At 40.9% G+C, this 26,809-nt stretch overlaps 1 protein-coding gene across 1 annotated transcript in view; it reads left to right on the top strand.

Annotated features, from left to right (window-relative positions):
• Positions 1-26,809, top strand: part of LOC126251896 (collagen alpha-1(I) chain-like) — a 1,054,386-nt gene that overhangs the window by 977,089 nt on the left and 50,488 nt on the right. The window contains exons 21-22 of the mRNA XM_049952611.1: positions 2,426-2,550; positions 25,458-25,550. Of these exons, the coding sequence (XP_049808568.1) occupies positions 2,426-2,550; positions 25,458-25,550 (218 nt within the window). The remainder of the gene's footprint in view (positions 1-2,425; positions 2,551-25,457; positions 25,551-26,809) is intronic.

Below are 26,809 nucleotides of genomic sequence, written 5' to 3'. Positions count from 1 at the left end.
TGTACACGTATGTACATACGGGCTTCCTACGCCCTGGTAGCTGCACAATCGCGGTGGCGCCTGTTACCCAGCGCTCTCTGGCAACTACTGAAACGAACATATTACTAACAGGTCATGGGAAAATATTGCGAATGGTGGTTTGAAAAGCATTATTTTCTAAGTAAATATCCTTTTACGTTAGTTGAACTATGTGCAAAAATGTACCATGAATTTCTTAAATAACAGAGCGTTTGACTCTCATTTAAAAATCAACTCTTCGATGACGAGTCATTTAGAAGAATTTCGAACCCTGAAGATCAGATATTTATGTCATTATTAAAAATTTTACTGGCACGTTTGCGTGATGTGTCTTAAAATGTAACACGCGCAAAAAAGATCGACATTAGATGCGAAAGCTTAGCTTCCCTTGCAGCTTATAGACATAAGAGACCAACATTACATGTGAAAGCTTTGCTTTTCTTGTAGCAACACTGTGTATATTAATTTAAACTATTAACTTTCCCTGCTTGTGTGTTCGTGCTACTTAACAGTGATGTTGCTTTTGGCTGACTACATCACGTGTCCAATGCTCTGAATATCTGCTGTCATCGGCTGGTGAGATCACGTGACATGAGCTATGACTGGTTTACAAAAGCGCATTGCGATCTCGATTTCAATGATTCAGAAAGTAACAGGCGGTGTTTGGTGGAATTCCAATGTATACTTTCGTAACACGGAAATACACAGCCTACATGTTGCTGCACATCAAAGATATTTCCAAAATGTGTCTTTTTCCCTCAGTTACATTTTCTAAAGTGCCGGGAAATTCTACGCCCGTGTATGAAACCATAACCATTCAAAGGATTGATAAGTTTTGCACTTCCGAGGGAAAATATATTGTCATTTAACGTGGAAAAAGTGTGTTTTCACATGGGAGGAAGTGTATTTTTAACCGGCAGATCCGGGATTTTTTTTTCCTTGTCCGCGTATACACCCTGTCATACAAGCATACTCTCATTTCAAAATTTTAAAAATGGGTGAAGCAGCAACTGTTGAAAATCTTCACGGCAAATGATAACAGCCAAACAGTTGCAGAATAAACATTTATTGAAATCCTTGACCACTGTTTCGGTATATCTGAATATACCTTCATCAGAACCAAAATACCCCTGAACATGAAGACACCTTCATTAGCAAAAAACTTAGCACCATAACAGAGATAGAGGAAAAACCACTTATAGCTTTAAGTAACCATGAAAATTACCAAAGTATTACAAGCACAAAAACTTTTAGTCACTTACTAAAATCACATCCTGCAGTGGAGATACATAAAACAATCGTGCCAAAGTCATCGCCAATAGTTAAAATATCACCTTCATCTGTACAGCATAATTATAAATAGATGGTTGATGCGAACCTGACATGCTAACATGCGGGTGTTTTAAATGGTTCTGATATGCTTTATTTATTAAGACAGAGGGCTTAAATTAGCACAACCTTTAAAATTTTGATGCGCATGAGTGTTTAATCTGCGCGAGTGTCTCACGCATATCACAAGTGCCCTCTCTCGTGGTACATTCCTCCCCCGTACACCTACTGTCTCACCCTTGCAGATGCCAGTTACTCATCCGCAACTCTCTCCCCCTCCCTGACTCCTTTCATCCGTGTCTACTCCGGCTGATACAACCCTTTATCCCAGTCTGTACCAGTTCTCAAGTTCGAAAAAGAATTTGTCTGAAAGCTAGCAATGTTTTCAATTTTTGTGTGTATTTGGTCAACTTGAAGGCTCCACTTTTTGGTCACTTGTTACCTTTAAACATTAAATTATTTAGATTCTACCAGGATTTTCCATTACTGTAATTACAACAAATGAAATGGATGCATTTGTACCCGCCACATAGTGGAGGCATCAAATGGCAGACGGGCATTGAAAGAAGACTGCCAGGTATTATCAGCCAGCAGGTTGAATCCTTCATCACATAAAGACAAAATGCATGCACATTCACACACGCATAACTCACATATATGGCCTTAGTGCCTGGAGATGAGTGGATGTGTATTATGTGTATAATGTTTGTGTTTGAATGTGTGTGTCTTTTGCCTACATTGATGAAAGACTTATTCTGATAACTGATAATATCTAGAAGTGTGTCTGACTGCCACTTGTTGCCTCCTCAGTGTGGCAACTAGCAATCTACTGATTTCAGTTGTTATTATTCCGTCCTAAATTTGCATCGGTTGACAGTACTGTAATTAATGATTAATGATGATTTGTTTATCCTTTGTGGAGATAGGTGGGTAGAACATCAGAAGAGACAAGTGCATGTTCTGGAGTATTTATTTTCATTTAATTTTGGAATGACAGATATGAACTTACACAAACATATAAATGCATTTTGTATATACATGGGACGTTAGTATCACTTTGATGTGGCACATTTCAAAGGTGCGTCACCGGGACCAGCTGGGCAGTCATCAGCTGGTGGCAGAGGACATCACTCCTTCGATGCTACAAACATCAAGATTGTGCCTGGTGCAGTCACATTTGAGAACACAGAAGCTATGACTCGGGTATGTATTCTGCAGTTACACCACTACTTATATAATACTGATCATTCAGAATACCATAAGCCTTGTAATTTTACTACAACCATGTTTCTCATTATGTCTGTTTTTGACACAAACTGTAGTTGGGTTGAAATACAATTACTATTGAGGAGGTTATTATCAATACACCTTAGTTGTGCAATAACAGAAAGATCAGGCTAAAAGTAGTAGACAAAAATGTATAAAATAACCACTCACTGACACCTGATTGATGTCTCGGTTGTAGATACGTGTAACAGCACAGACAGGAGTCACAGTGAAGACACGTTTTGCTAAAGAGTTTTTTTTTATGAATTCATTTTTAGATGTTTATGCAGTGAAATATTATTTTATCAAATTTTACCAGATGTTTACTTGCATTCTCAAACTCTTTACTGCAGAAAATAATTGTTCAGTATACTGATACTTTGTTGAGAGTATCCTGCTTTCCATAAAATATTTAACAACTTCTCAGATTATCACATTTCAAGTTGTTTTCACCATTGCACCATTAAGAAGACTATGTGACAGTTAAACATTGTACAGTAGACATATGTACTGGAAGCTGATTAAGAGCGGAGCAATTGAATCGAATGTCACAAACAGCATTGACTAGCAGAAGGGGTAAGGGAATTATTTTTGCCTAAAGCTTGCACACACAGATATGATGGAAAGGGAACAAGTACAAAACGATCTCACTACCTGATGAAGAGTCCAGTGGTACAGCTTTGAAGGTTGTGACCAGATCTGATGTGTACACTCTGGAGTGATGCCCAGCGAAGCACAAATATCGTGAATTGAAAACTGTTCCAAATTAATTAGTGTGACTGTTTCTACACACTTCACCCATTTCAGAATGCCCACGGACTGGTGATAACGTGAAATCATATCCGCAGAATCTTCGTGGCCTCAGAATGAGATAAGATGAGCTGGAAACAAAATGTGCAAATTGGAGAGAATCTAATCAGATTTGTGGTGTTCTTTCTCCAGTCCTAGAGGACTGATGTAAGCTGTCCTCCCATCCACCCAGTCTCAATCACTATCAAATAAAAGAAGATAGCACTCTCATTTCTTTGTATAGAGGTATACACAAAAAAATAACTTGAACAGCCACAGAGGTGTATTTGTGGGGGAACCTCACGCTGCTTCTGTTTAAAGGAAGTCTGCCAGGAGATTATTCTGTACAACTGTCATTTTGGGTATGTTCTGCTGTGTCTGAGACAGACATAGCTTTTGAAATGGACTGTCTGCCTTCTTAGTTAATCTCTTAAATATCTGAACATACAGAAACATACTGACAACAGCTATTTGAATATTAATCCTTTCACTTGGCACAAAATTAATCAATTTATATGCATTAATAATTAAATGCTCACACAAAATTTTTATACAGATAATCTCTTCTGCATCCATTCTTCAGTAATTCCTTGCAGTTGTTAGTTACTATTCACATGTCATTCCACATATTTCTCAGAGAAATGGCGCTTCACACAGTGGACCACAGTCTACCACTTGCTGTACATACTGAAAGTTTACTTACCTGTGCAGTGGTTGCCTCAGTAGTGTTATTCTTCTTTCAGTGTCCGTGTAATTATTGCTAAGTGCATTGATCAAACTTTACAGAACTTTATGCACCACTGTTGAAGTGTTTCAAATTTATCCCTAGTTATTACCATCTTCCCAAATTGGTGGTGATCACCTTTTCGATATAAAACTTCATACATACAATAAGCTAGACGGGTATGCTTCATTGACTTTGAGCTGTGTAAAGTATGCAAAGAAGTATCACTACTACATGGTTCATACTCAGTAAAGGTTCACTTGAAAAGGTATAGAAGTGACTATATGTAATAACATCATTCCACTTTACTGAAGCGCTACCTAGTCCAGTACTTAGTAACATTTGAATTTACATAATTATAGTTTCTTAGCGACTCAATATCCAAAGCTGCTGTTTAAAAATAAATGTTGGACAGTTTTCACAGAATGTCAAAATATAGAGTTATTACATTTTCTATGGTAATGTAAAATGCAGGAAACTTAAATAATACTCATACACATTAGGCAGTGAAGTTGTTTTGGTTAACAACTATAATAATAGTAGTCATTGTACCATAAGGAAAATTCACTCAAGAAAACTATAAAATTATGAGACAGAGTTGCTGACCAGGAGACTAAATTTCAGTACTGCTGATAGACACCTGTATAAAAGTATAAGGGCATACAGAAAAGATTTACAATTGTGTTGTTTAACAGATACCTCTCAAACTATGGGCACATCCTCTCGTAGGACAAAGAACTGATTGTGGTACACCACACAGACAATAGATGGCAGTTGTGAAAAGTGTGTGCATTGAAAGGACAGTGTTTGTTTATTGTTAAGCAGAGAAAGCTATATGCATGATGGAAGGGAACTATCATGGACAGAGTTGGAGAACATGGTTTCCAGGGAAGAAAGCCGTCAAAACAACAGATTCAGAAATATTTAACCATGGTGTGTGGTCAAGAAGCTCCTGTTTCTGGGACAGCTCATTATCATCAGCAGTGTATTGATGAACAAATTGTTGTGCCACATCCACCGTCTTTGCGCACACCCACCGTATTTGCCTGATCTGTTTCATCTGATTATGCTTTATTCGATAACACAAACGATGCACTGCAAGGTAAAAGGTTGAGCAATGGTCAAGTATTGCAGGCAACTGTCCACGAGTGGTTACGTTGTGCCCCCAAGCAATGGTTCAATAAAGCAATAGTGAAGTTGTCAGGAAGGTGAAAGTGGTGTATTGACATCGTTGGAAATGTACAGGGAGATCCCATGTAGACTGAGTCACATTCATTAGTGTGTGTGTGTGTGTGTGTGTGTATATATATATAATCTCCAAAAACACAGATGATGCGACTCACTGAACGAAAGCGCCGGCAGGCCGACAGACACATCAGGATGAGGCAACAGTTTGTTGCGAAAGCTTGAATTTCGTGTGTATGTTTGTGTGTCTGTCGGCCTGCCGGCGCTTTCGTTCGGTGAGTCGCATCATCTGTGTTTTTGGATATATTTTTCCCACGTGGAATGTTTCCCTCTGTTATATTCATATCATTAATTTGAACCCAACAATTACGTTTGTTATTGTCACTGTTGCATCTCGAAATCTTTCCTGTCATCTTATTTTCTCTTTCTGTTTTTGCAAGTAGTTTCACTTTGTATTCACCTTCTCCTCTTTACCGAATCTACCATACAATTTTATCCTTCCTATATATACTCAATAATACGTAACCCACTTCCAAACCATAACCAAAAAATTTTTTCCACTTTCAACAATACTGCTGCTACAAAATCCACCGTTTCCAGTTCACAAACCATTCCTTTCAGCTATTAAACAGCCATTTCTGCTAGTTCCAATAACTTTCGCTTTTTTTCCATTTCCGTTTTTCCCACATCACTGATCTTTTTTAGCCGCTTCCCACAGGTTTTAACGTCATTATTTCTTCGTCAGACAATTGTTAGCCTCATTTTCACAATCTGCCACCACAAAACCACTCCTTTTAATACATTTACACACAGATTTTTCAAATTATTCCCGAATTGCTCCACCCTTTAACGTGTTTTGACGGCAACACAACCACATAACCTTTGTGCACATCGTTGTCTACCAACCCTAGTTCACCACAGGATCAACATAGCCCAGCCATAACCAACACCTTTTCGCCTTTTTTCACACCAGATCTCCAGTTGCTTTCTAGTTCACCTTATCTCTCGCCATATATTTTTATTTTCATTTTCATTTCAGCCTCATGTTACACTTTCCACCTTCTAATACCATGTCACCCTCACAACATCCCCACAACGACCCCATTAAGTTTTATTTACATTCCCTCCGCAAACATGCCTTCGTCCTAGCCAGATTACAGTCCTATATTTTATTTTCTCAGGCTTAAAAAGGTCTTTCCCTCTCCTTCCCTCTTTCCTGATGAGGCAACAGTTTGTTGCGAAAGCTTGAATTTCGTGTGTATGTTTGTGTTTGTTTGTGTGTCTGTCGGCCTGCCGGCGCTTTCGTTCAGTGAGTCGCATCATCTGTGTTTTTGGATATATTTTTCCCACGTGGAATGTTTCCCTCTGTACCTCCATTATGACAGCTGCCATCCATTCCATATCAAACGGTCCCTTCCCTACAGCCTAGGTCTTCATGGCAAACGAATCTGCTCCAGTCCTGAATCTCTGAACCATTACACCAACAACCTGAAAACAGCTTTCGCATCCCGCAACTACCCTCCCAACCTGATACAGAAGCAGATAACCAGAGCCACTTCCTCATCCCCTCAAACCCAGAACCTCCCACAGAAGAACCCCAAAAGTGCCCCACTTGTGACAGGATACTTTCCGGGACTGGATCAGACTCTGAATGTGGCTCTCCAGCAGAGATACGACTTCCTCAAATACTGCCCTGAAATGAGATCCATCCTTCATGAAATCCTCCCCACTCCACCAAGAATGTCTTTCTGCCGTCCACCTAACCTTCGTAACCTCTTGGTTCATCCCTATGAAATACCCAAACCACCTTCCCTACCCTCTGGCTCCTACCCCTGTAACCGCCCCCGGTGTAAAACCTGTCCCATGCACCCTCCCACCACCACCTACTCCAGTCCTGTAACCAGGAAGTTGTACACGATCAAAGGCAGAGCCACGTGTGAAAGCACCCACGTGATTTACCAACTGAACTGCCTACACTGTGAAGCTTTCTATGTGGGAATGACCAGCAACAAACTGTCCATTCGCATGAATGGACACAGGCAGACAGTGTTTGTTGGTAATGAGGATCACCCTGTGGCTAAACATGCCTTGGTGCACGGCCAGCACATCTTGGCACAGTGTTACACCGTCCAGGTTATCTGGATACTTCCCACTAACACCAACCTATCAGAACTCCAGAGATGGGAACTTGCTCTTCAATATATCCTCTCTTCCCGTTACCCACCAGGCCTCAACCTCCGCTAATTTCAAGTTGCCGCCACTCATACCTCAACTGTCATTCATCAACATCTTTGCCTCTGTACTTCCGCCTCGACTGACATCTCTGCCCAAACTCTTTGCCTTTACATATGTCTGCTTGTGCCTGTATATGTGCGGATGGATATGTGTCTGTGTGCGAGTGTATACCTGTCCTTTTTTCCCCCTAAGGTAAGTCTTTCCGCTCCCGGGATTGGGATGACTCCTTACACAAATATTCAAGCTTTCGTAACCCCTGGTTGCTGCATGAGGAAAGAGGGAAGGAGAGGGAAAGACGAAAGGATGTGGGTTTTAAGGGAGAGGGTAAGGAGTCATTCCCATCCCAGGAGCAGAAAAACTTACCTTAGGGAGCAAAAGGACAGGTATACACTCGCGCACACACACATACACACATCTATCCGTACATATACAGACACAGGCAGACATATGTAAATCCAAAGAGGTTGGGCAGAGATGTCAGTCGAGGCGGAAGTACAGAGGCAAAGATGTTGAATATTTTTCATACGTAGAATGTTTCCCTCTATGTCCTAGCTTTCAGAACCTTCAGCTCCTTTCTCTGGGAAAAGAGCGATGCAGGTTGCAGAAAGTTAAATTGAAGGGCAGACCCCCCAGACAGGGTGAGAGGAGAGGGATACACCTGTTGTCAGGTATACATTTTCGGAAAATTTAGATGTGATTCTTGAGTTTCTCCCAGCATATTTGATAATTAAAATATCCATGGTTCTACTGCCGGTCTACAGTGTACAACGGGCACAATATTTCGGTGATCATACATGTCGCCATCATCAGGTGACGACCTCATAAACCGTGACTGTGGCTATAGCAAGGCTTGGGAACCAGCGATTGGGTTAATCAAGAGTAAATCGAGCGAACGTGTAGTTGTGACGACCACGGCGGACAGAGCCATTACACCAACGTCATCTCAGACGCCGTCGCAATCTGTTCCACCGCGTGACCGTGGCGTGGATGGCGGAGGGAGTGCGCCACGGGCGGAGGGTATTTAAATCGGCCACCGCCACGTCCAAACCCAGTTCCCCCTGAGCAGCCATAGCGTACGGATCTCCGTACCGGCACGTTCACAGGAGCTCAGTCCGTCAGTTCACCTGATGATGGCGACATGTATGATCTCCGAAATATTGTGCCCGTTGGACACTGTAGACCGGCAGTACACCCGTGGATATTTTGATTAGAAAATTTAGAGCCACAAGAGATTAACACCAGTTTTTTAAAGGCTTACATTTTAACATTAGAATGTTCTAGACTTCTTACAATAGCAACAGTCTTGAATAAATATATTTCTACAATTACACAGCTTTCATAAAAGATAAGATGATCTTTAGAAAGAAGGCAATATGACTGTAAAATAAAGTATGTCACTCATAACAAAAACAGTTATTAGTGGAGTTGAATGCAAAATGGCAAGCCCAGGGTGCAAAACCAACAATATGGAAAGGATAGATTGCTACTCACCACTAAGAGTGTTATTCACCACAAAGAGAAGGCATAAGTGTCACAAATAGATACAGTGAAAAATAATGCTAGAAATATTTTGGTCAAAGTCATCCCCTTGAGAAGTAGATAACACAAGCACATTCACACATTGGTGCTCAGAGACAGTGGCCATTTGTGTGTGCGTGTGTGTGTGTGTGTGTGTGTGTGTGTGTGTGTGTGTGAGAGAGAGAGAGAGAGAGAGAGAGAGAGAGAGAGAGTTGTTGTGTTTGTGAATGTTTTCTACTTCTGAAGGATGACTTTGTCCAAAAGCTGAAATACTACCAGCATTCTTTTTCAGTGTACCAGTCTTCAGCTCTGTTGCTCCTCTTTGTGGTGAGTAGCAGCCTACTGCTTCCATATTGTTGTTACTGGTGGGGGGGTTAATTTTTAAGGGCACATACTTTACATTAATCTTAAATTTGAATATTTGCTTAAGTGAAATATTTAATGCCTACAAACTATACACTGAATAATAAGGCTTGGAAAATTACAGCTTGAAAAAGAATTTGGAACTTTCATATGTACATAGTATATGTATTGTGTACTGCATATCGAAAAGAGACGAGAACAGAAAAAGAGTATTTATGTTAGTAATAATATCATAGTGAATGGGGCTACTCCACCTTTGATGTTTGACTGTGATTTTCCTTTTTTCCAAACCAGTGACTCACAATCTACCATCACTTTACCTGTGTTTCAGTCTGTGTAGGTCACTTCTGTTTCTTTCTTGAAGATGAGACTGATGTATGCTTTTCTCCAACCCTGGGACACAGTTATTTTTTCAAGTGAGCTATTGTATACTTGAATAACAGAAGATGTAATGGAACTGAAAAATTCTGTCTAAAACGAGGCAGGAGTTCCATTGGGACCTGGGACCCATTGAGATGAGCATTTCTGCTTTTACTCTGTATAACATAAATTGTTAGCATATCTGCATTTGGCCACCATTATCAGATAAATAATTTTCTATCACTGAATGTACATCCTTATTGGGAGCTGCAGTAGGAAAATAACCTTAAATTGTACTTGAGCTAGTCTGTATATTACAGTTACAATCTTGAAAGATTTTATTACCAATATTGCCTTCTGGTCATTTTGAAATAAAATGTATCAAATATCTGTGGCAGAATTACAAATGCTGTGTTATTTATTCTGGGGTTAGAGACTTTATTCCACAGGCTGCTTTTTTTGCTCCCTTGGGGGACATGTATGTATGCACTTAGAAGTAGCTGCTGAACCAATTCTAATTGTGTATTAAACATGTCGGTAGAGCATCTCTTTTGGAGATACTGTGTCAATGTTTTATGTCTGTTGCAAGTATTTATTAACAATATTATGAGAAGGAAAGTTGCTACTCACCATATAGCGGAGATACTGAGTCGCAGATAGGCACAACAAAGAGACTCGCACAATTAAAGCTATTGTCAACAGTAGCCACATATGCGCACCCTCACACAAACACAACTGCAGTCTCAGGCAACTGAAACCACAATGCAAGCAGCAGCACCAGTGCATGATGGGAGTGCCAACTGGGTGGGAGTAAGGAGGAGGCTGGGGTGGGGAAGGGGAAGGATAGTATGGTGGTGGTGTCGGACAGTGGAATGCTGCAGGTTAGACAGAGGGCAGGGGAGAATTGGGGAGATAGGGCGGGGGCAGTAGTGTAATAGGAGAGAAATATAAGGACTTGGTGCGGTGATGGAAAGATGGCTGTGTAGCGCTGGAATGGGAACAGGGAAAGAGCTGGATGGGTGAGGACAGTGACTAACAAATGTTGAGGCCAGGAGTGGGAACATAGGATGTATTGCAACAAATGGGGGAGAAGTTGTTGAGGTTCTGGAGGATTGTGGATAGGGTGTCCTCACCTTCAGTCCAGATCACAAAGATGTCATCAGTGAATCTGAACCAGGTGAGGGGTTTAGGGCTCCGGGATTTTAGGAAGGATTCCTCTAGATGGGCCAGGAATAGGTTGCCACAGGATGGTGCCATGCAGGTGCCCATAGCTGTACCCTGGATTGGTTTGTAGGTAATGTCTTCCAAGGAGAAGTAATTGTGGGTGCGGACATAGTTGGTCATGGCGACTAGGAAGGAGGTTGTTGCTTTGGAATCCGTCGGGCATTGGGAAAGAAAATGTTCTATAGCAGTAAGGCCATGGACATTAGAAATGTTAGTGTACAGGGAGGAGGCATCAATAGTGACGAGCAGGGCACCATGTGGTAAAGGGACAGGAACTGTGGAGAGTCAGTGGAGGACATGGTTGGTATCTTTTACACAGGAGGGTAGTTTCCAGGTAATAGGTTGAAGGTGTTGGTCAACAAGAGCAGAGATTCTCTCAGTAGGGGCACAGTAACCAGCCACAATGGGGCGTCCTGGGTGGATAGGTTTATGGACTTTAAGGAAGCATGTAGAAGGTAGGATTGTGGGTAGTGGTAGGGGTGAGTAGAGAGTGGACTCCGGGGAGAGGTTCTGGGATGGGCCTAAGGACTTGTGTAGTGACTGGAGATCCTGCTGAAATACTGGAATGGGGTCACTGTGGCAGAGTTTTTTTTTATCTGACAGCTGGCGGAGTGTTTTCGCCAAGTAATCCTTGCGGTTCAAAACAATAGTGATGGAGCCTTTGTTTGCAGGTAGGATTATGTCAGGATCAGTTTTTAAATCTTGGACTGCAGTTCTTTCTGCAGATATGAGTTTCATTTGCATGTTGAGGGATATGGGGAATGATGGTGAGGCAAGGTTCGAGGTAAAGAAATTCCGGAAAGTTAACGGGGTGATTTGGGGGCAGTGGGGATGCATCACGGTTGGATGGCAAGGTTCAGTATTGGTCTTTGGTTGATTCTGATTGGTAGGGTTGGTGCTGAAAAAGTGTTTCCACTGTGGGGACCGGGAGAAGGAGAGTAGGTCTTTAACAAGTCCTGCATGAGTGAATTTGGGAGTGGGGCAAAAGGTGAGGCCTTTGGAAAGGACTGATATTTCTGTGGGGCTAAGTCTTCTGGAGGAAAGGTTCATGACTGTGTTGCGGGTCTGTATAGATTCTGGATTCTGTGTGGTGGTGGGAGGGAGTTTTGGAGGGTGGGGTAACTGTAGTAGGTCTGCGAGACAGGGTTCGTCAGCTATGAGGGGACTTGGGGGAGGTTTGCAGGTTGTTGTAGAGGTGGTGGACAGTAGTACTCCAAGGTGGGAGTAGGAAGTGAGCAGGATGGAGAGCTTCTTGAGGTGGCATTGTGTATGTTTCTCAAGTTCCTGCAGGGCAAGAGTTTCAATGTGTGTTATGGGTTCCAGGAATTTGAGATTGGATTGCAGGAGATTTTGTGGATAGGAGAATTTTGTGGATGGAGAGAAGGTACTGAAAAGAGGTTTGGACTTGGCTGATATGGTTTTGCATGACTATGTTGGGGAGGGCTAAGGATTGGCAGAATCTGAACAGGTGGAGATCATTGTGGAAGGAAGCGTGGCAGCCAGAGATGGGTAATTTGACGGCAAGGCCATTAGGGCGGTGGCGGGGGGGGGGGGGGGGGGGTGGAGATTCCATGAGTCAAGCAACAATGCAGGAATAATTTCGCAAAAATATACCCAAATGTGTGTGAAAATTCACAAAAAGGATGAAATGGATGCAGAACGGGGAAACAAGATGAAATCTAATGGAGTCAACAATATAAATATATACACTCCTGGAAATTGAAATAAGAACACCGTGAATTCATTGTCCCAGGAAGGGGAAACTTTATTGACACATTCCTGGGGTCAGATACATCACATGATCACACTGACAGAACCACAGGCACATAGACACAGGCAACAGAGCATGCACAATGTCGGCACTAGTACAGTGTATATCCACCTTTCGCAGCAATGCAGGCTGCTATTCTCCCATGGAGACGATCGTAGAGATGCTGGATGTAGTCCTGTGGAACGGCTTGCCATGCCATTTCCACCTGGCGCCTCAGTTGGACCAGCGTTCGTGCTGGACGTGCAGACCGCGTGAGACGACGCTTCATCCAGTCCCAAACATGCTCAATGGGGGACAGATCCGGAGATCTTGCTGGCCAGGGTAGTTGACTTACACCTTCTAGAGCACGTTGGGTGGCACGGGATACATGCGGACGTGCATTGTCCTGTTGGAACAGCAAGTTCCCTTGCCGGTCTAGGAATGGTAGAACGATGGGTTCGATGACGGTTTGGATGTACCGTGCACTATTCAGTGTCCCCTCGACGATCACCAGTGGTGTACGGCCATTGTAGAAGATCGCTCCCCACACCATGATGCCGGGTGTTGGCCCTGTGTGCCTCGGTCGTATGCAGTCCTGATTGTGGCGCTCACCTGCACGGCGCCAAACACGCATACGACCATCATTGGCACCAAGGCGGAAGAGACTCTCATTGCTGAAGACGACACGTCTCCATTCGTCCCTCCATTCACGCCTGTCGCGACACCACTGGAGGCGGGCTGCACGATGTTGGGGCGTGAGCGGAAGACGGCCTAACGGTGTGCGGGACCGTAGCCCAGCTTCATGGAGACAGTTGCGAATGGTCCTCGCCGATACCCCAGGAGCAACAGTGTCCCTAATTTGCTGGGAAGTGGCGGTGCGGTCCCCTACGGCACTGCATAGGATCCTACGGTCTTGGCGTGCATCCGTGCGTCGCTGCGGTCCGGTCCCAGGTCGACGGGCACATGCACCTTCCGCCGACCACTGGCGACAACATCGATGTACTGCGGAGACCTCACGCCCCACGTGTTGAGCAATTCGGCCTCCCGCATGCCCTCTATACGCCCTCGCTCAAAGTCCGTCAACTGCACATACGGTTCACGTCCACGCTGTCGCGGCATGCTACCAGTGTTAAAGACTGCGATGGAGCTCCGTATGCCACGGCAAACTGGCTGACACTGACGGCGGCGGTGCACAAATGCTGCGCAGCTAGCGCCATTCGACGGCCAACACCGCGGTTCCTGGTGTGTCCGCTGTGCCGTGCGTGTGATCATTGCTTGTACAGCCCTCTCGCAGTGTCCGGAGCAAGTATGGTGGGTCTGACACACCGGTGTCAATGTGTTCTTTTTTCCATTTCCAGGAGTGTATATATATATTACTGTGGGTAGCAGGTCTGAGGATGGATAAATGTGGAGAAGAGGGACGGCAGATATGACTGGATGGTGGAATTAGTGGATGTGAAATGGGATAGAATGGAGAAAGTGTGGGTGGTGGAGAGGGGTTTGTAGGATGAGATATAAGATTGGTGCGGGAGTTAACATGCAAAAATATGGGAAATGATGCAGGGAGAGCGATCAATTTGAAAGTACAGGATAAATTATATTGGCGGGAGTAATGTGGGAAATAAGATGCTGCACCAACAATCAGCATGGTCTTGTAGGCACCTGTCGTGCGTTGCCAAGACAGTTGATACAATGTGGCTTGTAAGTAGAGCACACAGTGCAGTTTGTAGGGCGACAAGTGAAACACAGGAAAGAAGAGACATTGAGTATAGTGATGCAAAAGAAAATAGTAACAAAGGAAAACAGCACTGGGTCAGGATCAAAGAAAAATCATCAGCCAAAAATCAAACAATGGAAAATCCAAGATGGAATGTAACAATACCAGAGAAGGAAAGTTGCTACTCACCATGTAGTGGACATGATGAGTCGCAGATAGGCACAACAAAGAGACTGTCACAAATAAAGCTTTTGGCCATTAAGTCCTTCGTCAACAATAGACACACACACACACACACACACACACACACACACACACACACACACACAAATGCAACTCACTCACACACACAACTGCAGTCTCAAGCAACTGAAACCACACTGTGAGCAGCAGCACCAGTGCACGATGGGAGTGGCGACTGGATGGAGCTGAGGAAGAGGCGGTGGCAGGGAGGGGGAGATTCAGTGATGACATCTTTGCTATCTGGACCGAAGGTGAGGACACCGATCCACATTCCTCCAGAACCTCAACAACCTTCTCACCCATTTGCTTCACCTGATACTACTAAACCCAGCAAGCCACCTTCCTAAATGTTGACCTCCACCTCAATGATGGCTACATCAGTACCTCCGTCTAAATCAAACCTACTAACCACCAGCAACACTTCCACTTTGACAGCTGCCACCTGTTCCATACCAAGAAGTCCCTTCGTTACAGCCTAGCCACTCGTGGTCATCGCATCTGCAGTGATGAGCAGTTCCTCTCAAAATATACCGAGGGTCTCACTGAAGCCTTCACTGATCGTAATTACCCTCCCAACTGTGTAGAAAACAAATCTCCCGTGCCTTATCTTTCGAGTCTCCCACCACCTCTCAAAGTCCCACAATCCGGCCACACAGAAGCATTCCCTTCATAGCTCAGTACCACCCAGGACCGGAGCATCTGAATTACATTCTCTGCCAGAGATTCAATTACCTCTAGTCGTGCCCTGAAATGAGAAATGTCATGCCCACTATCCTTCCCGCCCCTCCCTCCCCACCGTCCACCAAACCTACACAATATACTTGTCCATCCTTATACAACCCCTGCTCCCAGTCCCTTACCTCATGGCTCATACTTCTGTTATAGACCAAGATGCAAGACCTGTCCCATACATCCTCCCGCCACCACCTACTCCAGTCTGGTCACTAACACCACCTATCCCATCAAAGGCAGAGCTACTTGTGAAACCAGTCATTTGGTCTACAAGCTAAGCTGCAACCACTGTGCTGCATTCTATGTAGGCATGACAACCAACAAGCTGTCTGTCCACATGAATGGCCACCGACACACTGTGGCCAAGAAACAAGTGGACCACCCTGTTGCTGAACACGCTGTCAAACATGATATCCCTCATCTTAATGACTGCTTCACAGCTTGTGCCATATGGATGATTCCCACCAACACCAGCTTTTCTGAATTGCGCAGGTCGGAACTTTCCCTGCAATACATCCCACATTCCCATCGCCCTCCTGGCCTCAACCTTCGTTAGTCACTGTCTTCACCCATCCAGCCCCATCCCTGTTCCCATTACAGCACTACACAGGCATCATTCCACCACCACATCCAGTCCTTTTATTTGTCTCCTTTTCCACTACTTCCTTCCCCCCTCCTTCCTGCTCCCCACCTCTCCCCCTGCCATAACCTGCTGCACTTCACTGTGTACCACCCCCAATATACTATCCCTCCCTCTCCCCAACCAAGCCTCTTCCTTACCCCCACCCAGTCGGCAGCTTGTCCTTTCCCCCTGAGTAGGCAATGCTTGCCTGATTGTGAGGGAGGCCAAGAGGCCAGTGACCTTGATCAACGCAGGCCCTTACACTTGCCTTGTATTTTTACCATGCCATAAGCATCGAATTAGAAATTTAAAGGATTTCAGGATACAGGAATAGAACTGTTCCCACTTGTAACACAACTTACATATTACATGTTATGTTCTGATATTATGTCAGATATTGTATGAAGTAGACCATTTGAGCCCGTAAGTGGGTGCTCTCAATTGCATTAAGGCCAAGTTCTCATTCAAATGAGCAAAAAATAGGTAGACCAGTTGAGTCCGTAAGTGGGTGCCCTCAATTGCATTAAGGCCAAGTTCTCATTCAAATGAGCAAAAAATAGGCAAAATTTGGAAATTCTATTTGAGACAATGAAAAGACATACAAAGGATCTGTTTGGGGATTATGATTGATCATACTTTGAACTTTGTTTTAGATTTTCAATTTTAAAAAAAATGCTGCCTGTAATTATGATTTGATCAGAGGCCTGGAGTATGAAGTATACAGACTGCATGCAGTATAGACTCTCAGGAGTTATCTCAAATTAAGAATGGATAACATCTGTTGACACTGCATTAAATTTACAGGAACTTATACCTATCTACAATGAAATGACCTTAAATTTAATGATATGGTGCTAACTCAAATTTTGAGTTTGATTTTTTGGGAGTGTTTAACTACTTACAGCTTTACGTAAAATAGTTAACATTAACAAATCTCATGTATTATAGGTATAAGCTCCCAAGAAAATGGGGTCAAAGGCAGAATTTAATAGGAGGAACTGTTTTTATTTTATACTCTGTGCAGTTTGGAAAAACTGTTACTCAAGAAAAACCTGTTTAAAGGTTATGGAAAACTTGTATATGTATTATTAGTTCAATTTGCATAAAAAAGTACATGTTATTATATATTTTTGACGTTGCTGAACACAAATCTGAAGATAGATTTTCAAAATTCAAAATGACTAATCTAATGTGGTGGACCAAAAATTATATTCTGACCAATTTGGACCAAAATTTGAACAAAAAAAGTGTTTTCATTACTTGCGTCTAGTCTGCAATTCCAGGGCTGCATATGCACCCTCCTTCTATCTCGAATTGTTCGTGGATAGCAATTCCCTTTCTTCTTGCCAAGAAAATCCGATCTGGCTGAGTTGTGTTAAGCAGCCTGCACATATTATTTGTCAGCTTTTTGGGAAAATATGCTTGCATGCCTACTGCAATATAAATCATTTTGTGAACGTGCATCACAGTATGACAAGTTTTCTACCAGAGCTGGGCATCTTCGGGTGAGAGTGTTCCAAGGCAGCTGTGACACTGCTTTGAACAATGGGCTGTAGAAACTTTCATAACCCACGAATTAAAAAACCTTTTTATTCCAACTTTGCAGTCATATATGCCTTGCAAAAAAATGCAATAAAAAGAAAAGCAAGTTTTTGACCATTTTGAATGAGAACCTGGCCTTAAGAGAAGTCCTAAATGTTACAATGGGTGGAGTAATCGGGGCAAGAATACATGTGTTGAATTGTACTGACCTCTTCATAATTGCAGACGTTAGATATACTGTGTACCCCCATTTTAGAAGATTTGCTTTGTGTGTCAGTGTTTGTGCCTGAATGCTGTTGAGGGTAGAAGGTACCTCAAAAATAATGAAAATATTAAATTTCTTTTTATTGGTGATTATGATGCTTTGAAGTTCGCTTTGTGCACATATATCAGTATTTCGGACAAATTTCTTATTTTAAGGTCTCAGACTTCAATTTAAATGGCAGTTTGCAAAGTTAGACACACAAACTTGTTGCTCCGTAAGTTCTACATTTTTTTTTATTCATTTGAGATTACAGTTGTTAGCTACACTGTTTCTTGTTTTGTGTTCCATTATTTCCTGTAGTAATAATACAAAATGCGTGTTTTTTTGTTTCTTAACAAAGAAATGCTAAGACTGACCTCCCAAAATTTTCAAAAATGGGTCTGGGCAACCTGGAAGAAAGAAAACAGTGAATGTAAAGAAAACAATATTCGATCTGCGCATGAAATGTGTACTATTGCAGAGGGGTTAACAGCAGTGAAAAGCTTATCTGTCATTATGAACTTCCCTAACTCACTTACAAAAATTCAGAAATACAATTTTTTACTTGATGTTCCTTGCAAATCAGTGGCAGAGTAGGCTATAATAGTTGCAATGAAAGGATCTCTGAATTTAAATGACAAGTGTATTGCAGGAATATATTAAGACTTGGTAATTGCAATAAAAATTTAAACTCAGTTTCCTGAAACTTCTGTTTTTTTATTGTATACTAATGTACCTTTTCTGTGAAACCATTTATCCCAGAGCAATGAAACTCTAACACACAGTTGTCTTGTCACATGTGAATGAAGTGACATTTTTTTAGCTTCCTAGCTATATTATAAAGGACCAGTGACCCCTTAAATTTTAAAAATATGCTGAGAAAACAGGTCATTACTAAAACATTTCTAAAACTTACTGATTCACTTTACTAGTCTTTAAAAATGTTAGATTATTAACAGAGAGTGTAAATGTATGGGGGAAAAAATTCAGTGTGCTGCTGTTAATATTTCCTGAGGTACTTTGAAAATAATCTGTTTAACATGGCGGAGATACAAGGTACCTTCTGCTTTAAGATGTCACATTAAAGGTGGATAGTTCTTCTGATCATTTCTTCTAGTGATATCCTTGTGAAGTTGACCACATATTGTGGGGCGGCTGGTAGAAAATTTACTGTTGTATAAATGTTTGAATGTAGAAACACTTCCCAGCCGATGCACCATATGTGGGGCGGCGGGTGGAATAATGTTGTTTATAAATTTTGTAGAATGTAGAAACATTTCATTTCCCGGCCGATTAACCATATGTGGGGCGGCGGGTAGAATTATTGTTATTTAAATGTTCCTATTATTTATGCTGTCTTTTGCCGTTCTCAACACTGGCTCTCTAACTACAATATTGGCAACCAGAAAGTGATTAGCAAAACGTGAAGCCTGAAATTAGAATTCCTAGTGCCCACTTCATCTGAGAAATACACTTATAGCTACAGCTTATAGATCTGCGGAATTAGGAGATTGTCTGGGATTTATAATCAAAAACGATCGTGTGGGGGGGGGAACGTTCTCTATTTTCTGAAAGTCACAGATGAAAAAAAAAAAGAATCCACACAATGTGACTAACAGAGCAGTTCAGAGCCTAATGCACTGATGCAACTATAACTGTCCAAATTAAATGTTTAAGTGAATGCTCGCTATAATTTGATGATTAGGTTCATCAAACGCCATGCTAAATAATGGTAGAATGTTTGTCCCGTGACGGCACGTGAAAATACGACATACGCAAACTGAAGATAGATAATTAAAGTCATCCCAGAATTAACACTTCACTTGAAAATGATTTCATGATTACGCGTATGCCAAGTAACTTAATACGGCATCCGTGGCTGTTTATAGCAATGATACCGACGCGACGCAACTCCCGACACAGATGGTTTGCTATTCAGCGTCTGGAGAGAACTGGGACCTTTCTTGCCCTCGTGCAGCATTCTTATATATAAATCTGCGGTGCGGACGGCTAAGGGAACGCCTGATCAAATCGGCTCTCCCGACTAGCCGCTGGGCTAGTAATGCACCACTTTAAGTTATTGAATAAATCATTACTTCTTTTGCTGATGGCCGATGAAACTCTCAATTTAATTGTGCATTCAACACACAGGTAAGTAATCATAATAAAAGTTTGACGTGGCTAAGTTAAATATTTTGTGCGAGAGAATTAATTTAATTACACTGCACGCAGTAGACGAGCTCTGAACTTGCCCTTTGGAGATACGCTATCGCTATAGTTTTATAGTTATTCAAATGAAACTTCTCACATCTTTATGGTTATAGCGGATCTCCATTCTACTTAAATATAAACATCCTAGCCTTATTTATTAGCCTACTTAATCTATCTTGCTTCCTTAATTTTTAAGACAAAAACCAGAAAATTATGAATTTCAACTAAAATCTTAATTTATAAGATCCAAAGTACTGTTTCTATTAAATTATTATGGAAAAGGAATCTAAATATAAATTTTTAAGTCTCTAGCTCTTTTCTGTTGCGCCAATGATTTTTACAGAAAAACGTCCAAATTTCGAAAATGGTTCAAGTTATCGAACTGATATTCACCACATATTAATTTAGTATTACTCCTGACATGCTAGAACTGTTTCAGGTTATTCACTTGATTTTTAAAGTATTGCGCAACATTTATGACGTCAGAGCTAGTTACAGTGGACTGGCTGGCACACAATGGAAAGACTGATGTGAATTTACTACGGCGTGAGTAGGCTGCTTCCCTACAATATCCACATTAGGCTGAGGTTGGTCTTCATACTTCTCATTGATCTTAGAGAGCTGTTTCATGATATCAGCCTTTGGCTAAATGGAGGACTTCATGCTCTCTTTGTAAGAAATCGTCTCCCATCTAATTATCACTTGATTGATTCCAACCAGGCAGTAGAACTTCTCTACAGGAGTATGTTTTGGAGAGCTAGTGATGAGTTTGCACAATTAATTGAGGGTCAATCCATATGAATTGGTCCAGTGATGGTTGCTCGACCATTTTTTAATATTTTAATTTTTTTATATGTGATTGCCCTATATTTGAGAAGTTCAAAACAGTTTTTAAAACAATTTATCTTGCACCTCTACTGGATGGTGGCCATTTTTATTTGCAGGTGTGTGACGATTTTTCAGTCTGGAGACACTAGCGAAAATTTGAATATCTCTGTGTGGGTTAAGTCACAACATTGAAATTGACATGACTGTTTTCAGAAAACTGTCCTCTACAACATTGTCTATTACACAAAGTACCCTAAATTCAAAAATAATCAGTCAAAATGACCTTCAAAGTTTGGTATCCAAATTTTCAAAAATCCTTTTAGGCCGAAAAATAACAAAAAAAAAGTGATTTATGAGACAGTATTTTTTCCTATAGTTAGATATCATACACTACTATCCTCATATAGAGCAAGAACATTTACAAATGTGTCCTTTTTATGAATTTTTGAAATTGAATCATTTTTTCTATAGTTTGTGGTTAGTTATCTCAGGTGGGACTGAATATGAAAATATGATTTGAGCACAGTTTGTACACCTGTATGATAGCAGTGTACTGTAAAAATTTCAATATTGATATCTGACTGTGAACAAAGATACAAATTTTTGAAAATTAGGAGATAATTCACATTACTTTACAACTGATCTTATGGCTGTTGCCTATTTAAATGTTTTATTGTAATAAAATTTGTGACATATATTTAGTTAACACTATCACCCAATGTTCATTCAGTTTATTTATATTTAATAATGCAATTTTAAACAATAGGAGCATTGCCTTTGTTCTTTGGTAATAAAAATGCCCATTTATGTTTAGGTTTATTGTCAGTAAAGAAGTATATTATTGCTGTGTGTTGCATTGTAGAACCACATTATTTCTGGGTGTGGCATTGTTGTAGTCAGTCTGTTCTGAAACCTCTGTTAGAGTGGATATACATACTTCATTGAGAGTGTAGAATGTGTTATGTGCTTTGTTCTGTGTGTAATTTGTAATTAATTTTGAGAGATTGACTGGAATGCAATAGCATGGATGAACAGTGCTCTGTTTGATAGATAGCAAGTGAAGTGTGTCACAAAACAGTTTATGGTTCAGTTTCAGAAAACTCAAAAAATGTCAATGACGTTGATGAAGTTAGACAAACTTTGTTTAAATTTCGAGTAAGTTCTTCTGTAACATCAGTGTGTGAGTATCATGAGAAGAAATATATTCTGAAATACAACCGCATTTTTGGAAGAAAGTGGTGTGATTCACTCAAAGTTCATAAAAAGCCTATTGCTAAAGGTTTGAGGGAAATAAAATGTGAACATTTGTCCTTGTCATGTGAGAGTTAAACAACTTCCCAAGTGAAACAGAATGTGATTCCTGGAAATTCCCTGTGCCCAAATAGTTACTAAAAAATATTTGTTGTTAATCCAGAAGCAGAATCATGTAACCTTGTTAATGACATTTATATTCCTAATGAGGAAGCTGTTAGCATATTGGATTTTGCTTGTTCTAAGTTAGACGTTCCTCCTGCTTAGAAAATAATAAAATTAAGTAGCAGAAAAAGACAAGCAGCTATTGAAAATAAGGTACAACAAATTTCAGACAAAATTAGAAAAGACTTGGAATCATGCTTTAATAATACAGATACCAACATTATTTCTAAAGAAGAAGAAAACCTACCACCAGCGTCATCCGCAACTGAATATTTGAGCTTAATAGAGACATTAAAAATTAAATGTTCAGTGACATCTAAAGAGGAAAAAGTTAAAACTTCAAGTTTGCTCCCTGAATCATGGTCAAGACAAAAAATAGTTCATGAATTCAACGTTTCTCATCATTTGGTTAAACTAACACAAATATTTGTGAAAGAGCAAGGCATTCTTGCAGCTTAAGGAAAGAAGAAAGGAGGAGGTATAAGTGAAGAAACAATTAAAAAGATCCAGCAGTTTTTTGAAGATGATGAAAACAGTAGAATGTGCCCAGGTTCCAAAGACAGCAAAAGAGTTGTTATAAATGAAGTTAAAGTAACAAAGCAGAAACGACTAGTGCTGTCAAATGTAAATGAACTTTATGTAGCTTTCAAAAATTCTCATCCTGAATGCAAAATAGGAAGGTCAAAATTTTGTGATCTCCACCCTAAGTGGGGTATTTTGGCTGGATTCTCAGGGACACACTCCATATGTGTTTGTCTGTATCACCAGAATGTCAAACTGATGATTGCAGGTGCAAAACTCAGTGATCTTAAATACAACGAGTTACAAAGTTTAATGATCTGTAACACTAACAGTTATGACTGCATGATGAGTTTGTGTAATAAATGCCCTGGTAAGGAAACCGTTATTGAATTGTTTCACAAATATGATGAGGAAATGCCAGACAGTATTACCTTCAAACAGTGGGTCACAACTGACAGGGCAGAAATGATAACAGTGGTTAAAACTCAGGAAGAGTACTTGGAACCTTTAATTGATAACTTACAAAAACTCAAAAGTCATCACTATGTTTCTAAAACCCAAAGGAAGTTTTTGAAGGACATAAAAGCACAACTTCATGAGCCTGAATGCATAGTGCTAGCTGATTTTGCAGAAAATTTTACATTTCTGATTCAGGATGCAATACAAGGATACCACTGGGTCAATGACCAGGCAACAGTGCATCCTTTTATTCTCAACATTAAAAATGAGAAAGATGAAGTTTGGAGTTCTTCAATTTGCATTCTAAGCAACTACTTGGAGCACAACACTTTGGCTGTACATGTGTTTCAAAAGTATGTAATAAATTACATAAAAGATAATTTTCCCAAGGTTAAGAAGCTGATATACTTTTCAGGTGGAAGTGGTAGTCAGTATAAGAACAAAAAGAATTTTTCAAATCTGTGCAACCACAAAGTTGACTTTGGGTTGGCAGCTGAATGGCACTTTTTGGCATCTTGCCATGGTAAAAATGCATGTGATGGAGTAGGAGGTACAACAAAATGTGAAGTAAGCAAAGCCAGCCTACAAAGACCAACCAACAGTACATGACATGTATGTCTTTTGCAAGGATAATATGAAAGCAGAGACAGCAAAGGACTTGAAACAGCAGTTGAACGGAATGGACAGCGTCTAGAAAGGTGGATATAAGATGAGCATCAACAAAAGCAAAATGAGAATAATGGAATGTAGTTGAATTAAGTCAGGTGATGCTGCGGAAATTAGATTAGGAAATGAGACACTTAAAGTAGTAAAGGAGTTTTGCTGTTTGGGGAGCAAAATAACTGATGATGTCGAAGTAGAGAGGATATAAAATGTAGACTGGCAATGGCAAGGATAGCGTTTCTGAAGAAGAGAAACTTGTTAACATTGAGCATAGATTTAAGTGTCAGGAAGTCGTGTCTGAAAGTATTTGTATGGAGTGTAGCCATGTATGGAAGTGAAACATGGACGATAAATAGTTTAGACAAGAAGAGAATAAAAGCTTTCGTTCTGAGGGATCACCAATTTAGTACTGGAGGGCAGTGTGGAGGGTAAAAATCGTAGAGGGAGACCAAGAGATGAATACACTAAGCAGATTCAGAAGGATGTAGGCTGCACTAGGTACTGGGAGATGAAGAATCTTGCACAGGATAGAGTAGCATGGAGAGCTGCATCAAACCAGTCTCCAGACTGAAGACCACAACAACAACAACAACAACAATATGAAAGGCATTACCTATTTTCTGATCAAGAAAGAAGAAGTGTACTTGCTCTATTGAGGCTAATAGTGTATGATATCTAAGTATAGGAAAAAAATAGACTCTCATAAATCACTCCTTGCTTGGTATTTTTGGGCCTAAAAAGTGGATTTTTGAAAATTTGGATACCAAACTTTGGAGGTCATTTTGACTGGTTATTTTTGAATTTAGGGTATTTTGTGTAATAGACAATGTTGTAGAGGACACTTTTCTAAAAACAACCATGTCAATTGCAATGTTGTAACTTAACCCAGTGTAGAGATATTCATATTTTTGCTAATGTCTCTAAACTGAAACATCGTCATGCACTTACAACAATAATGGCCACCATTCAGTAAAGGTGAAAGGTAAAATTTTTTTAAAAGCTGGTAATGACATATAAAAAATTAAAATATTTAAAAATGGTCAGGCAACTTAATTTTTATTAGAGCACTTCATTTGTATTGACCCTTGAGTGGGATATCAGCTTGATTAGCATTGGGATATTTGTGCTAGATGGCAGAGCCATCTTCACCAGTGGAATAGCAAACTGCTAGTGCTTTTGTTTTTACCACTTGTGGTTATTTTCCTACAATTTTGTAAAGATTATTGTTTCTCTCGCTGACTTTGTAAATGTTAAATAACTTTGCAGTGAAAGTACTAGGTGTTTCACAAGTGTGTTAAGGAAATATTCAGAACTGATTCATGTGAAGCTGATGTTTCTCAAGTTGAAAATAAATCTTTAAAACAGCTGAAAAATCATTCATACAAGAAAATTTATATAATAATTTAACAATTTTTAAGTGGAATTATCATTGCATAAGCATAATATCATGATAAGTTGTGTATTCTGTTTGTCTTACTGTTGGTATTTTATTTTTAGATGTCTGCTGCAAGTCCAGTTGGCACACTAGCTTACATTATTGATGAAGAGGCATTATTAGTCCGCGTCAACAGTGGATGGCAGTATATAGCAGTAAGTGCAATTTCTTAGGATATAGTCGACAATATTTATCCTTTGAGTTACATTCTTCGCATATTGAAAGAACAGTTGTAAGGGTCAGGAGGCTGTGACCCTTACAGGTGCTGGATGGAGAGCTGAGGGCCTATCAGGTGCTGGGGGTGCTATTGAGACAGTATTAGCAAATTATACATTGTGATTCTTGACTTTTTCCCGGCGTATTTGATAATCAAAATATTCACGGGCGTACTGCCGGTCCATAGTGTCCAACGCGCACAATATTTCAGCAATAATACATGTCGCCATCATCAGGTGAACTGACGGACTGAGCTCCTGTGAACGTGCCAGCACAGTGATCCGTACACTCCCACCCCCAAGTTCACTCTGGTCGCAGAAATTGTTAGTGCTGTTGAACAGGTTGCAGCTCGACTTCCGCCAGAATCAGCTGAGGAAATACGTCGTGAAACTTGTCGTGCGTTGATGAAATCCAAGCCGATGAAGTCAAATATCAGCAGTAAAGAGAGGGCAGCCATTCGTGATCTGAGGGAGCGCTCTGAAATTGTTGTCTTACCAGCTGACAAAGGCAATGCTACAGTTGTTGTCTCCCATAAGGACTACACTGATAAGATGCAGAGCCTGCTAAATGACGATTGCTACCGGAAGATCAGCGTTGACCCTAAAAAGAAGGTGGAGAACAAGACGAGGTCACTTCTCAAGGACGCAGATTTACCGGAGGGTGACGCTAAGAAATTGTTACCCAAAGGTCCGGTACCACCTAGACTATATGGACTCCTGAGGGTTCACAAAGAGGGGGTACCATTACGCCCCATTGTCAGCAACATCAGGGCACCTACATATTTGTTGGCCAAATACCTGACGGGAATATTAAGTCCTTATGTGGGTAAATGCCCTCATCACATCCGTAATTCCGTGGATTTTGTTAAACGCCTTGATAGCTTCAGGTTGGATGAGTCAGATATAATGATGAGTTTTGATGTCGTTTCCTTGTTTACGAGGGTACCCCTGCGAGAGTCACTAGAATTGATTAGTCAGAAGTTTTACGAGAAGACAACTGAACTTTTTAGGCATGTCTTGACTTCCACGTATTTTCTTTTTAATGGAGAATACTATGAACAAACGGAGGGAGTCGCCTTGGGTAGCCCACTCTCACCGGTGGTAGCGAATTTGTACATGTAGAACTTTGAGGAGGAAGCCCTGTCGTCATCCGAATGGGAACCTACTTGCTTTTTCCGTTACATGGACAACACGTTCAT

This window comes from Schistocerca nitens, chromosome 4, assembly GCF_023898315.1.
Source record: "Schistocerca nitens isolate TAMUIC-IGC-003100 chromosome 4, iqSchNite1.1, whole genome shotgun sequence".
NCBI classification, from domain to species: Eukaryota; Metazoa; Arthropoda; class Insecta; order Orthoptera; family Acrididae; genus Schistocerca; species Schistocerca nitens.
Note: the sequence above shows the minus strand (reverse complement) of the source record. Positions and strands in the feature narration are given on the sequence as shown.